The 14,439-nt window shown below is 40.1% G+C and overlaps 3 protein-coding genes across 3 annotated transcripts; 2 read left to right on the top strand and 1 right to left on the bottom strand.

Annotated features, from left to right (window-relative positions):
* The first annotated feature begins 3,578 nt into the window (after positions 1 to 3,578).
* Positions 3,579 to 3,985, top strand: LOC131692181 (splicing factor 3B subunit 5). Its single transcript, XM_058979060.1, has one exon. It carries the CDS (start codon positions 3,702 to 3,704, stop codon positions 3,957 to 3,959), a length of 258 nt encoding a protein of 85 aa, XP_058835043.1. The 5' UTR covers positions 3,579 to 3,701; the 3' UTR covers positions 3,960 to 3,985.
* On the bottom strand, positions 3,984 to 5,097 carry LOC131692180 (exosome complex component MTR3-like). The gene is made up of 2 exons (XM_058979059.1): positions 4,820 to 5,097; positions 3,984 to 4,763 (listed from the first exon to the last, which is right to left on the bottom strand). Exons 1-2 carry the CDS (start codon positions 4,980 to 4,982, stop codon positions 4,012 to 4,014), a joined length of 915 nt encoding a protein of 304 aa, XP_058835042.1. The 5' UTR covers positions 4,983 to 5,097; the 3' UTR covers positions 3,984 to 4,011.
* A 3,761-nt stretch (positions 5,098 to 8,858) lies between these two features.
* On the top strand, positions 8,859 to 10,941 carry LOC131691277 (glycoprotein endo-alpha-1,2-mannosidase-like protein). Its single transcript, XM_058977552.1, has 2 exons — positions 8,859 to 9,445; positions 9,501 to 10,941. The coding sequence occupies exons 1-2, from the start codon at positions 9,044 to 9,046 to the stop codon at positions 10,530 to 10,532; spliced, it is 1,434 nt and encodes a 477-aa protein (XP_058833535.1). The 5' UTR covers positions 8,859 to 9,043; the 3' UTR covers positions 10,533 to 10,941.
* Positions 10,942 to 14,439: the final 3,498 nt, after the last annotated feature.

Raw genomic sequence — 14,439 nt, 5'->3', positions numbered from 1 at the left:
CTGTTTAAAAGTTGGATTCAAAACAAGTAATTAATAACAATATATGAGAAATCACGCTTTCTCTTTCATCGTTGTTCCTTCACAAAATCCGAATGCTTTTATCACCTCAGTACCAGTTAAGCACATCAAAATGAAGTTTGTTTGTATTCGATAAGTTTCATTTCGAGTTAACAACATTGGCTCCTAGTGATGTGAACGTTGCTTAAAGCGCATTCGCTGTCATTTTTGGCAACTATCCGAGCCAGGAAGCCAGCTTATGTTGGCTTCACTCATTTTTCAAAGAAACGTCAAAACATTCACCCTCTTGAGTAAAAGTAAGAGTGTTCCGCTCTTAGCAAAAAACAACCAAAGCCTACTATTAGGTTGAAAGTAAAACTTTTAAATTAATCAAGAATAATAATCAAAATAAAAGTTTTCCTTTTAAGCTAATGAAGAATAGTAATCAAAATAAATGTTTTATTTTCAAACTAAAAGCACAGACTAACAGACATAACACTCAAAAACAAAGCTTCGCCCGCTTTAACGATCATTTAAAATATATTTGTAGTTGGGACTGTGGCCACATTTGAAATTATGGCGCCACTGACATATGAACAAGCATATGGGGGATAGACCACTAGTGAAAAATTGTTCCCAAACCTGAGGGGTAACCCACCAGTAAATAAGTCTTTGGGACTGTGAATAAAAGGTGGAGCTAGTGTTCTGGGAAAATTGTCGGATCGATGTTTTTTGAGGGAATTCCCTCATAGTGTTATGTCTGTTAGTCTGTGCTAAAAGTATGCGTTGATTGTTTTTTGCTAAGAGTGGAAAACACTTATTTTTACCAACATTTTTTTTCTGTGTAGAAAAATTTATTAATCGTCAGAGCTCAATCGGTTTTTGCTTAATAACTTGTTTCTCAAGTGTCAGATTGTTTCGTGGTTTTCGAGAGTTTGTTTCTTTGTTAAATTTCCTATAAAAGCCATATAACGATTTATTTTTAGGAAATGATGGGCGACTCCTGGAGGAATTATTTTGTGAAAGTTAATTTTCCAATGCAAAATCCCATGTAAACTTTAAACAGTGGGCGCAAAAATATAGTTTCAGGGATCAAGCTAAGAATTTGCACAATTGTTCTGAGACCCAAATGGCACCTAAAAAGTTGCTCGGAGCTGGAGTCTAATTTTTGTCCCACCCTAATGTCCATCACAAGAAAATGAAAATCGTCAAGAAAGGTCCGGTTCGCAATGACAGGTCAGTGTCGGTTCGCGGTGACAGTTACTTTATTTCACTTTGCACGCCCGTCCCAGGAGCAGACCAATCCAGGGATGCCAGGTGATATTTTGAAAAATCTGTGCGCGGCCCGTTTAAAAATCTGTGTATCTGTGTTACTGAAAACGTACAAATTTGGCTGAAAACAAGATGTTGTGACCTACCTTTTTTTGGTTTTTGCGCGAGACAAAAATTAAGCGCAAGGTCAAAAATTGAGAAATCTGTGCGAAACTGTGCATTGTAGAAGGAAGCTGTGGAAATCTGTGCATTAAAACAGAAAACTGTGAAAATCTGTGCAGTTTTTGCAATCTGCGCAGCATATTGAAAATCTGCGAGACACAGATAAATCTGTGCACCTGGCATCCCTGGACCAATCGTGCAATGTAAATGAACATTTCTCATGACTGAGTTGGAGGAGATAAGTATTGTACATCCATTAAAAAGACATGTAAATTTCTTTAGAATTTAGTTAAATCGCGATTGTAAGGTGCATTTTAGAATATATGTATTAAGAAAAACCAGCTTTATAATTATTTTATCTCTTTGTTTCGAAATTCACATCATTTGCTAAACAAATCCGACGATCACCATACGTTAGTTTTCGAAATATAGAGCATGTTCAGGAGTGTTGCAGCTCTAGGTACATAATTTTATTTATTTCCTTGGCATGATACGCTAACAGACTATCGTCACAAATAAACATACAAATACAAATTTTGACAGCTCTATAATGTAAAACTGAAAATTTTAAAACTAGAACTTGCTCTCCCCAGCAACAGTTTTAGCAGATGTTCCATTCAGTTCAAACTACATGTCTCACCATGCCTTCAGCGTTATTGCATTCAAATTTATTTTTCTCCAGTCCTTCGGGTCTAAGTGTCTGTGCAGAAAACTTTGCATGTATTTAACCCTTTCATGCCCAACTTTTTTCTAGTGCATGTATGGTTTCAAAACTATTTTTCCGTGAAAACGGTGGGGTCAAGAAACACGAAAAGCCTATTTTCAAAAAGAAAGGTGCTTCCATAGCAGTGCTAAAAGCTGGTCAATTTTTACCTTCTAATGCTCAATACAATTCTTTTAGAATAATTACAATAGCCCAATTACGTGGAAAACGTAGCGAACGACAGCCTAAATTGATAAGTTTTATCAGTTTTCAATGATATTGCACCATAACGAAGATATATGAAAAAATCATTTTCTGTCGTCAACGTAAACTGTCCCTGGCAGCACTTCTCCATCAGAATCCAATCAGAATAACTGCAATAAATTCAGTTCTAGAGCTGATCCTTGTAACTGTTAATACTCAAATTAATGGCAATAATCACATTAATGAGCCTTACTTGTTTTTGTGAGTAAACCTCACCTTAATCAAAAGTTATAGCTGCTTAAAAACTTTGTTGTACACAAACAACATGGGCATGAATGGGTTAAAACACAGTTCTAAGGGCATGCTCAGGAGCGTTTTATTTTGTATCGGAGTAGTAAGTAGAAGTAGAACTGGAACTGAAACATTCACATCCCCAGCAGAGCGTTTTGTTTTATAATTTCGAACAGCTTACTAGAAGTATATGCATAAAAATTCATAAAAATCACAGCAGACGAAAAGAGACGGGAATAGGAAGTATGCTATGCATATTTTTGTTTCTCAGTGTACAGCCTGTGGAAGCGGTTGCTAAAATGCCAGTGTTGAAAATGATTTAATCATCATAAACGGAGTATTGCCGTTTTGACTGATTTTCACTCTTCGTCTCTCTCCGTATTATCTCTGATTTAACCCGCCTACCCAGTAAAGTTCAGCCGGAAATGAACTGGAATTCCGGCTGGTTCCAGTTCGCATTCCGGCTCCAGTGACACAACCGATTCTAACTAGAATCGGTTGTGTCACTGGAGCCGGAATACGAACTGGATCCAGCCGGAATTCCGGTTCATTTCCGGCTGAGCTTAACTGGGTAGCCTAGAGCACTCTAGATAGAGTGTGGCCAAGAAATACGTCAAATTTCATGTTCGTTTGGATACGTCATGGCCTCTTGGCCACACTCTAACTAGAGTGCTCTAGCCTAGCCATCTTTTCGTTTACTAGGTTGTCTTTTCCTACCCCTCAAGCAAACTTTAAATACTGCTTTACCGACGAATTTTGACAATGACAGCAAGTGACGAATCCGGACAATGAGGTTGATACTAAGGTGTGGCAATGCTATTGCTCTCTCGCTCGATCTCTGTAAAACACGTGGACAGCAGATATATGGAAAATATATGGAGTTGAACTTTATTACGTAATAAAGTTACAGAAATTGAGCGAGAGAGCAATACAGCATTGCCACACCTTTGTATCCAGTACATTGGAATCCGGAATCCTTGTTTATCGTTTCGTTGTTTGCCTGTTTTTGAGCTCCGCGGTACTGATTCAAAGTTTTAAGTTTCACGGCTGGAATTCACTATTTACATAAGAAATGGGCGATCGTTACAACATTCACAGTCAATTGGAGCATCTGCAGAGCAAGTATATCGGAACGGGACACGCGGACACCAACAAGTTCGAATGGCTCACTAATCAGCATCGTGATTCACTGGGCAGTTACTTAGGACACTACGATATGCTTAGCTACTTCGCGGTTGCAGAAAACGAATCCAAAGCACGCATACGGTTTAATATTATGGAAAAAATGCTGCAGCCTTGCGGTCCACCGCCAGAAAAACCCGATGAATAAATTGATACTTTTAATATAAAATAGAACATCCGAATAATTTTATTCATGGTTCCTAATCTAAAGATATCTGACTAACGCTTGAACAATCCAAATCATCTTTGTCTGTATTATCCAATTCATCTTCTTCCTCCAAATCAATCTCGTTCAAGTGCTTCTGAACTTTACCAACGAGCATCTGTTGAACGATCGGGGCAATATCGTTATTTGCCTGGTTCAACCGTTGACAAGCTAACTTCAGCGCATCCAAGGAAATGTTGCCCGTCTGCCGCAATTCCGATGTCTGATCCAAAGTGTGTAGTTTGGCAAAAGTTAAAACGCCATGATTCCCAGCCCGACTACCTTCCAAACAGATCCGTTCTTCAGCCAGTGTTGGATCCAGATAAATCTTGTCGCCAAAAACAGCAGCCGTTGTGGCGGTAACAATATCAAACATTGAAATTGTAGCATCGCTCAATGCCAGTCCAGCCGCCGTAATAACCGCGGCCAGGACGGATCCATCATCCTCCAGCACGTTAGCAAAGATATCAATCTGAAAGTTGGGAAACAAATGCCGACAAACAACTGGCTGTAAAGCTTTCGCCATGGCTGCTGCCAGTGAACGTTCTTCAGCGTCCGTTTGCGGATTTTTCCTGTGGGTGCACGAAAAGGGCGAAAATTTAAAATCGCAGTACAATACGCCCAGTTCACGGAATTTGTTCTGTTTTGGAATCTCTCTAGGATCAAACACGGATACAATCACTTTAGTGTTACCCAATTCGAGATACGCGGACCCTTTGGCAGTGGAAACAACACCGAGTTTCATAACTGAAATGCAAACGACTTAGTGAAAACGTATTACAGGAATGTAGTAATTAACTTACAATACTTTCGACTTTCGTTTTCGCCACGGCCGCACTTCCTTCTTCCGGTGGAATCAAAAACATCCTCAAGCCGTTCCTCGAATGTTTTGTCACGGTATTTACCGAATATTTGGTAGGGGACGGAGCCTTCTGGACCGTTTATGCGTTTCTGGTCGATCGGCATTTAAATGATTGTTTTACCTACTTGGAATATTGCAGCGGAACTTTAAAACTCGTTCGGCACGGCAGATCGTATAAAAATAATAAACACCGGCACGCACACCGTATACACTTCGACGTCAACATTTCATAAGGCATTATATACAATATGCTCATGTTGAGAAAATGGCGTCTGAAAAATTCGACGTCAACATTTCATAAGGCATTATATACAATATGCTCATGTTGAGAAAATGGCGTCTGAAAAATTACCTCGTACTTTATATTCCCATTTATGAACAGGAGCTTGATTTAAGGACCAAACAACTCAATGCCATGTTAAATTAACCATTTTTTCCGAATAGTACACCAGATTTTATTAAAAAATTGTATTTTGAACGATTTTTGCAGATAAATTTTTTGGTCCCTTTTGAAATATCGTACTGGTTTTGTGCCCTCTCTTATAATCCCTTTTCGGCGAGACGATAGCTTATAGTGCGTGCGGGTGAGCCCTTTTGTTTACAGCAAATGATTATGTGACGTTTATTTTGATCCCTTTCTTGGTGTTGCGATGTTTTTGTTCCATTTTCAAGTATAGTCTTTTTCATTAAGAAAAGGGCCCATAAGCAAATTTTCCCGTTTTGTTGTTTGGTGTATATGAACCGTTAATTTTTGAGGGGAAGTGAAAGGGAACATAATCAAAACAAGTTATTTTGCTTATGTGCCTTTTCGATAATCTATTATTTCGCCAACAGCCAGGCTTCAGAACCGGCTTATTTAAGGTGTGTTTAAAGCTTTGTTAGTGTCTATTTGAAGTAAGTATTAACCGGAATTGTTTACGTTTTGTTTATCGGCCCATTTGAAATGTTCTCGTCGACTTGATATGTGACGGACTTGAATGCAGGGTGGCCAGATCGTTTTTCTTGATATCAATTAACTTATTTGTTACACGGATAAAAAGAAACTAAAAAGCTTTTATTTTACTCAGTTTTAATATTCTTCGTTATTAATCTTTGAAATGCATAAATATTTATGCATTTTCACGTATTCTAATAATTTAATATTTGCGATGCATAGTTAGGTGTTCGGTGTTACTTTTGGGACTTTGACGTTTAGTTAGAAGATCTGCCAATTTCATTCAGATGATTGATTTTGTATACAGTGATATGGTAAAAGTAAATTGTAAGTCACCCTAGAAATTATTGCTATTCACATCTCTAATAATTGTCAGATTGATTGCCAAAGTAAATTTGACATAAGATTTTGACACTCAGATGCTTTTTAGTTGGACAATGGTCCAACTAGCGGAGGTCCAACTAAAAAGCGGTCCAGTTAAAATGTGTCCAACCAGCGAATCACGACTGTAGAATGAAATTGAAAGAATTTTCGACAAAATCGTTTTCCTCTCATCGCTTTGTTTTCATTTTCCCAAGAAAAAATCATGCAAACTTCTATTAAACAACTATTATGCATTATTAGTATAAAATAGGAATATGCATTCGAAGAATAAATATGGTTTATGCTATGATAGCATATTTCTAGTTTATGCATGAACAGACAGAATATGGTTTTAGCATAAAATTTATGCTATTTAGTTTTTTTTTGTTTTGCTTCAATCCGTTAATACGATAATATTTGTCGTGTACTTACCTTACCGTTCAGGCTAGAGCCTTGTTGTCTCTTGCTGTATACAGAAGCCGTCCCCACTCCACTCGGTCCATTTCTGCTTGTCGCCAGTCTCGCAGTCTTCGAAGAGTCCGCAGGTCGTCTTCTATTTTGGTCGATCCACCGTGCTCGCTGTGCGCCCCGTCTTCTTGTTCCTATAGGGTCACCCTCAAGAACCATCTTCACCAGGTCGTCGTCCGACATTCTTACGACGTGTCCAGCCCACCGCAAATGTTCATTTTTGCGGTATGCGCGATGGATCTTCCAGCATCTGATGCAAATCATGGTTCATTCGCCTGCGCCACGTTCCGTCTTCCATCTGCACGCTACCAGCACGCAAAACCTTTCATTCGAAAACTCCAACGGCGCGTTGGTTCTCCACGAGCATAGTCCAGGTCTCGTGACCGTAGAGGACCACCGTTCTAATTAGCGTCTTGTAGATAATCAACTTCGTGCGGCGGCGAATTTTGTGTCCTCCGGAGTCTAAAGCAGGCACGATTTCCCGCCAAGATCCGTCTCTGAATTTCTCTGCTGGTATCATTGTCGGCGGTTACCAGTGAGCCCAAATACACTAATTCGTCGACCATCTCGATTTCGTCACCGTCAATCCGGGATGGGAGGTTCACATTGTTGTGTCTAGAACCTCTTCGTCTCATGTATTTTGTCTTCGAAACGTTGATGGCAACAGCCTTCAGTCTGATGTACGTTTCCGACATCGCGTGAAAGTTCAGTGCCATTATGTCAATGTCGTCGGCGAAGCCAAGAAGCTGGACGGACTTCCTGAAGATCGTGCCACTCGTGTCTATCCCCACTCTCCTTATTACACCTTCTAACGCGTATTTATCGTGTGAAACCCGCTAATAGTGTTGTTTGTGTAAGCTTCGCTATTGGTGGATAGCGGATCCTACTCGAATCGAAATATTGACAATAAACCTACCATTATTAATGTTACCCTTACACCTTAAAAGTATTGATTTAATATCTAATACGTACCAGTTCTGTGAACAAATGGAGCATTGCGGACAACTCTGCCCAGACACTAACTGAGGAGATAATCTCCAGAAAAAATGCCAACACCCAGTCTCCAATATCTTTTCCTGAACCACAAACGGTAACCAAATTTGTAACTGCTGTTCAGGCAATAATGACCACTGCAAGAGCTGAGTCAAGCACTTCAAAGTAACAACCAATACCACCAGTGAATAATCTGCTGCCACGGACGCAGAGCTCACACTCGTGACCCGCAAAGGCAAGAATCGAGTAAGAACATCCAAAGGCGAGTATCAAGGCATTAATCAACATGATGATACTGACGTAAAGGACAACGAAAGAGACATAGATGACCCTGAAAACGTAGTTGGGGAGACAACTAATGTTTTTCCGCCGTCAAAAAAGATCTCTGCTCGCAATGGCAAGACTTGTCGGAATTTGTCAGGCTCTAAAAATGAAATTGATTTTTTTATGTTTTACATCTTGTAAAAATATAAAAGACCCACGGCTCCTCTAAGCTAACGCATCGAGCCGTGTCAAATAAACGAATTATAAAAACAAAATATTCATCAGCACTCGTCTTCAATATTCAGTGATGCTACCGAAACGGCAGACGAATCAACGCGCAGTTTCAAGCAAAGCAGGTTCTCATTCGTCTCCGGTTGATGCACGAGGCAAACGTGCAACAACGAATCCAATACCTCAAAGTAGAGCTTGGCATACCAACATTTGAAAGCATTACCTGGGTATTTAGTGAAATAAATATTATTGTACGATACTCAATTGAACGAATAACACATCTAGATTGTTATCAAATAAGCCCATTTATGCGAAATCATAATTCAACCGGGGTACACTAAGCAATTTTCGTTTATGACTGCTATAACAATGACAATCTTGATAGCTTCAAAAAATTATATTATTCCACCATTTAGTTTTAAATTTTCCTCATTGCAGTAATAAAATCATTTCAATTAATCGATTTCAGTTTTGAATTCTTATACGAAGTGAACTCAGTGACCGATCTAAAATTATATATGCACCTTCCACGCATTGCTGAACGTGAATCAACAGGCGCGCATTAACCTGAATCTAAAAACGCGAAGCGGCTTTCTAAAAATAGCGGACTATTTACAAACATTCTCGTTGCAACTCCAACTCCAACTCTCTCACATGTAACCATCGCATCTCGTATCGCACCAAAACAGCCGGTGTGTTTTCCAGGATTTTCCGCACATGCGTACAATCGAACATACCCTGATTTGCAGGTCGTATCATTGCACATAACATTTTCCATCTGACGTTTTCCAAATAAACAATTTTTGAAAATTTCTGGGCAACGTTTTCGATCAGAATAGTTCCAAACTGCCCGTAGTGATCGATATGTGAAATTAGTAGCGTAATGTGTTCTTTCGTTATCAAGTCTTGAAAATGTCCTTGCTCAATTTCAAATTCACCATCAAATCGATGAAGCTGCTAATTTGCTTCATCGGCATCTCTTCACTACTGCTGTTAATACTGTGCCTCTACAGCACTCTGAACACCCCGGAAAAAGTGGTCCAGCCACTGATTGCCAGCACCGATCAGCAGGTGATCAGTTATGAACTGCTGCGAAGCCAGAACGCAGCTCTGGTACCGGAAAAGTACAATGAACACGAAGTCAAATCTCGCATTATAAGGGAAAAAATCAAACGGTTGGCAGGAGGTAAAAATGCAGAGCTGAGCACTCCTGCTCGTAGAAACCGGACCATCGCACTGAATCGAAACATACAAATTTTCTACTATGCTCCAGTAGCCTGGTACAAACCACATCCGACCCTACCGAGTGACAAGGTACTTGGGTTACTGTTTTCAAAACTTCATCATGTTTAACTCTTCAACATTTCAGGTTATTCGTCTGATCGAAAACGGATCTGCCGTTTCCTTCCGTCCAAATGACGATCAAGTGATCAACATTGCGTTCTATCCGAAGCGCAAGCTTTACAACACTACGGAAACAGTCGTCCAAGAGCACTTCAACGATATTCAAAACTGTGGAATCGGAGTTGTTATCCTCGTGTGGCATCCCAGCTTCAATGAGGACTTACTGATGGCTATCTTCAAAACGGCAGCCATTCATAATCTGAAAATCGCCGTAGAGATAATGGAATATCCTGATCGCACGATCGAAAGTGTTCGGAATAATATCAAGTACTTTATAGATTTATTCGGCAAGGATCAGGGTAGCACGTTGAGTTATTTCCGGGTTCTCTCCAAGAAACGTGACCTTCCGATATTCTATGTACGTAAAGCATATCGTATTAACGATGCAGACTGGGTACGGCTGCTGTCGCGAAATGGAATTCTAACCATCCGTGGCACTAATTACGATGCCATAGTACTGGCTCACATTGGAAGCAAGGAACATAAATCCATAGTACGACGCGGTGGGTTCGACGGCTTCTACACCTATCTACCCAGCAACGGAGCAAACTATGCAACCACGTGGAAGAATTGGTCCCAGTTGAAAAAGTTTGCCGATACCTATCATTTGTTGTTTGTCCCCACGATCGGTCCCGGGTATTATGATCGCAAAAAATACTCCCGCAGTGGACACCAAAATCACGGTATTAACAACATCAAGCGATATCGCTCGAATGGGCAATACTTCGATGTGGCTTGGCGAACAGCATTGAAGAACAACGCACAGCTGATCACGATCAACAGCTACAATAATTGGGTCGACGGAACACAAATCGAAGCCGCGATACCAGTTTTTGGCTTCCGGGATTATCTTCCAGGACCGCCCGAAAAGTACCTGGATTTGACGCAATCATGGATCGAGGAATTCGTCAAATATAAGCTCAACAGTATTAAGCTTGGCAGGAAAAGCGAAAGCTCACTGAGCTGTTATGATTTTATTAATAATACCATCTGCTAGATTGTCGTAATTGATACATGTGCTGAGAGAAATTTATCTTCTTCTATTGTCCGTATAGAGTAGGTGCAACAGATTAGTGTGGTACTGTAGTGTGTAGCCGATAGACAGACACTTTTATTAATAAAAGAAAATCGGTTATTTGACCTCTTCAATGATTGGCTGCTCACCTAGTTAGCAAAGCACTAGAAGCTTAGTAGTTTATAATCAGCGGAAAAGTTCCTGATTTTTGAAAGCGGGCTTACGAAAAATGGAACAGTAATCCCATCTATCGTTCTCTAACAAAATAACAAATTTCACGTTTTATCTTTGTACAGTGTTGTAGCTTGTAGGACGTAGGTTATGGATGTATCTTTGAAGAAATAAATATGTGATCTTATTCACTGGAAGGCTTACTCACCATTGGAGTTTGCAGCACGAGTGGTTTTAGTCTTAGAAAATTTATAAAGAGGTTCTGTGATTGGCACAGTCCGAATTGCATTTGCCCAACCACAGCTTGTGCTGTTTATTTTAATTTGGTACATAAGAATAAAAAAAAATTGATCACTTAAGAAAAACTTCTAACTTCTAGTTTCGAGACCAAAATTTCGGACGAAACAGAAATGATAATTTTTTAACGTTGAATTAAACCAACGATTATACTATTATCGTTAATATGGCATGTTTGCACTAATCAGTTAGAAAGATGTGCATCAATTTTGTAATAAATTTCAAAGTGTACCACTTCTATAAATAAAGTAAAAATTGGTCCCTAGATTTTTTCCGAGGGTGCTTACCACGTGTCAATGGTGGCCAACAACAAGGCATTACTGTCAAGCTGGCGTAAACAACTATTTTCAAAATAAGAGCTATCCAGCTTTTTACGTGCCATAATGGCGGTTTAAATTGTTTAGTTCGTAATACGTTTAATTACCCTTTTTTAAATTTTTAGGTACACTGAATATGCGTTAGTTCCATGCCCACTTTTTAGTGGCAAAGAATCGAAAGTTTAAATATAATACTGGTATAAATTTGATACTCATATAATTGAACGGGGCTTGCCGTGGGAAATGACATAGGAATGTACCGCAGATCTCTGCCATTCTGAAATGGATCATTGGAAAATCGGCAGAGCTACCTCCTACTAAATCCCGAAATCAAGTGGTTTGCATAGGGTAACCAGATTTTATGCAGAAAACTTTATAATACCACTATCGGCCAGTGTGATTTTGAAGGTAAACACACACACACACACGATCCTCTGAGAATACCCAACTGTCTTGAACCCATCCAAACGTGGCTATCGTCCCACCAACAATAAAATGTTTAAACTGATTAGAAACAAAAAGAAATAAAACAAAAATATTACCTTTTGCAAATCCACAGCCATTACTAGCTGACTAGCGACAGCTATATCGCCATCTGCGCGGTATTCCGCTAGTGCTAGCTTTGCGTACTCCAGATGTACATCTTTTGATGCTCCTCCGCAGTGACACACATCTCGCACTCTTCGGGGCTCAATTTAACAAACGAAATTTTCGGAGAATACATAGGGTAACTGACTTTGACGTAATGTGTTGCTTGGTACTACTCATGCAACGCTCTTTGGGTCAAATCGCATGACAAATAGCGAAGATTGCAATCCTGCTAAAATGTTAAAATGTGGGCCTTGATGGCTTCACGCGGAATCACTATTCCGCGAGTACCTCCCACGCTTCGTGAGGGATGTTTCGGTCTCTTTGTTTCTGGCGATGTACCAATAAATTATGTCTCTAAAATTATTTTTTTATGCTCTGAAAAAAATTATCTCGCAACTTACCCGCTGGGTTCACCAAAGCCAATCGTATTTTGAAAAAAAAGACAGTTCGACACACGACAATTGGAACATTACTGGCAGTAGGAAGAGTGCAAACGTATGACCGCTTCTTCTTCAAATATTTTACAGCACGAGGGTTTGGTCTTTAGGTTTGTTCCAGTACACGGAAGTCACTCCGGAGTAAACAGGAGCAAAAAATCTTTGCTTCTTTTTACTCCGGTTTGGTACCAGAAGAAAAAAGAGAAGAAGAGAGTACAGGAACGATTTTCTCCGGAGTACTTCCAGTTTCTCCTGGTACTGGAACAGACCTTTTGTTAAACGATAGTCAAACTGACGTAGTTTTTGGGTATAAATACCTATACGCTGACCATTCGCACCCATACTCCAGTAGGTCTCGTTTATCCTGTTTCTGTCATCATGAGACAAAAGTTTTAAACACATTTTACGGCACTCACAATCTTTTTCAATGACGAAATCGATTGCTCGCCATTTCTTGGCGGAATCCTTCTTTTTAGCTTCTTTTTTCTGACATTTTCTGTTTTAGGTGACCCAAAAATGCTTCCGTTGGAATCTTCGCCTCGTTCTGCAAATCCCGCTAGGAAGCGGTCCATATAGCCGATAATGGCATGCTTGAGCTACAGAATCGTTCTTCCGGTCCGCCGATGGGATCGAACCCGTTAAATTTATTTTAGCTAGTATCACTTCCGTATACCCTTAACATGACCAAGGCATCCGTTTCCGATTACGAGCGAAGCAAAAAACTAACTGGTACATAAAAAACCCGATGCACACGAATGTAAATAAAGCAGACTACATCTGACATTTAATTGCTGCAGCATAAGTGCTGCCATGCAAGATTAGACTGATATGCGTACAGCGATACCTGATTTACGGACATGTGTGTATTTTAAAGACTTTTGATACACTGAAAAAATTTAACACGTTAACATCATGTGGAAATCTATTGAATTATTTCAATCCACAAACACATGAAATGCACGCGGTTGCCACTTGAATATCAATTCGAGTGTGGGAAATATGGTTTTCAAATGAAATTCACGCGAACATGGTGTGAAAAGAATATCAACATCATAAGAAATACCCGGTCAGTATGGCAAGCAGAAAGTTGAGCAAAGCGAAATTGATGCTGGCAGAGTTTCTGCGAGCATTTTGCGCGATTTGTGCGAGAATTCTGGCAAAGAATTCGCTGAAATGCAACAACCGTTTCTGACAGAAGCGGTTAAACCTGTTGGTGTGAGCGATATATTCCTTACGCCGCCACTGGTGAAGTTCATCAGTTGCTTGTTTGGCAACCCTATAGAGAAATATGTGCTATACCTTTAACAAAATACCTTTGTCATATCCACGCCAGTACGTTAAATAAACAACACGCAGATTATAAAGTGTGCCGTCTCTTTATTTAAAAGCGCGAATTCCCGAAAGTAATTCCGGTCGGTTGTGTCCACTTTCCGCTGCATAACCTGTGTTGTGGTCGTTAGTTCCCACAGGTTATGGGCCCAGCATCGCGGATGTGAAAGTGGTATTGTTTTCCCTGCATTTCGGACATTTGCGGGAAGCGGATTAACTTTGCGTGAATTCGGCTAGTAGGCTGTTTGGTGCCCGTTCAAAGCGCGGATGTAACGCTAAGTGAAAAAAAGAAGATTGCAATGGCAGAAAAATTGCTATTTCCCCGCCTTAACAACACAAACTATTCCGCCTGGAAGGTGAGGATGGAAATGTTGCTGAAAAGGGATGAACTGTGGTTCGCTGTGAACGACCCGCAACCAGAACCAATAACCGTTGTTTGGACTAAGGCTGACCAAAAGACACTGGCGAATATCGTTCTCTTTATCGAAGACAGCCAAATGAATCTCATCAAGGGCGCTACTACGGCTCGTGAAGTGTGGAACCGATTGAAAGTATACCACGAGAATGCGACCGTTACGTCGCGAGTTTCGCTCCTGAAGAGAATCTGCAGTATCAATATGACAGATGGAACGAATATGGATAAACACATTTTCGACCTCGAGGAATTGTTCGACCGATTGGAGTGCGCAGGACAGCAGCTGGAAATGCCATTAAAAATAGCGATGGTTCTTCGGAGTCTCCCGGACT

Source organism: Topomyia yanbarensis, chromosome 3 (genome assembly GCF_030247195.1).
Source record: "Topomyia yanbarensis strain Yona2022 chromosome 3, ASM3024719v1, whole genome shotgun sequence".
NCBI lineage: Eukaryota > Metazoa > Arthropoda > Insecta > Diptera > Culicidae > Topomyia > Topomyia yanbarensis.
This window is presented reverse-complemented; position numbering and strand designations above follow the sequence as displayed.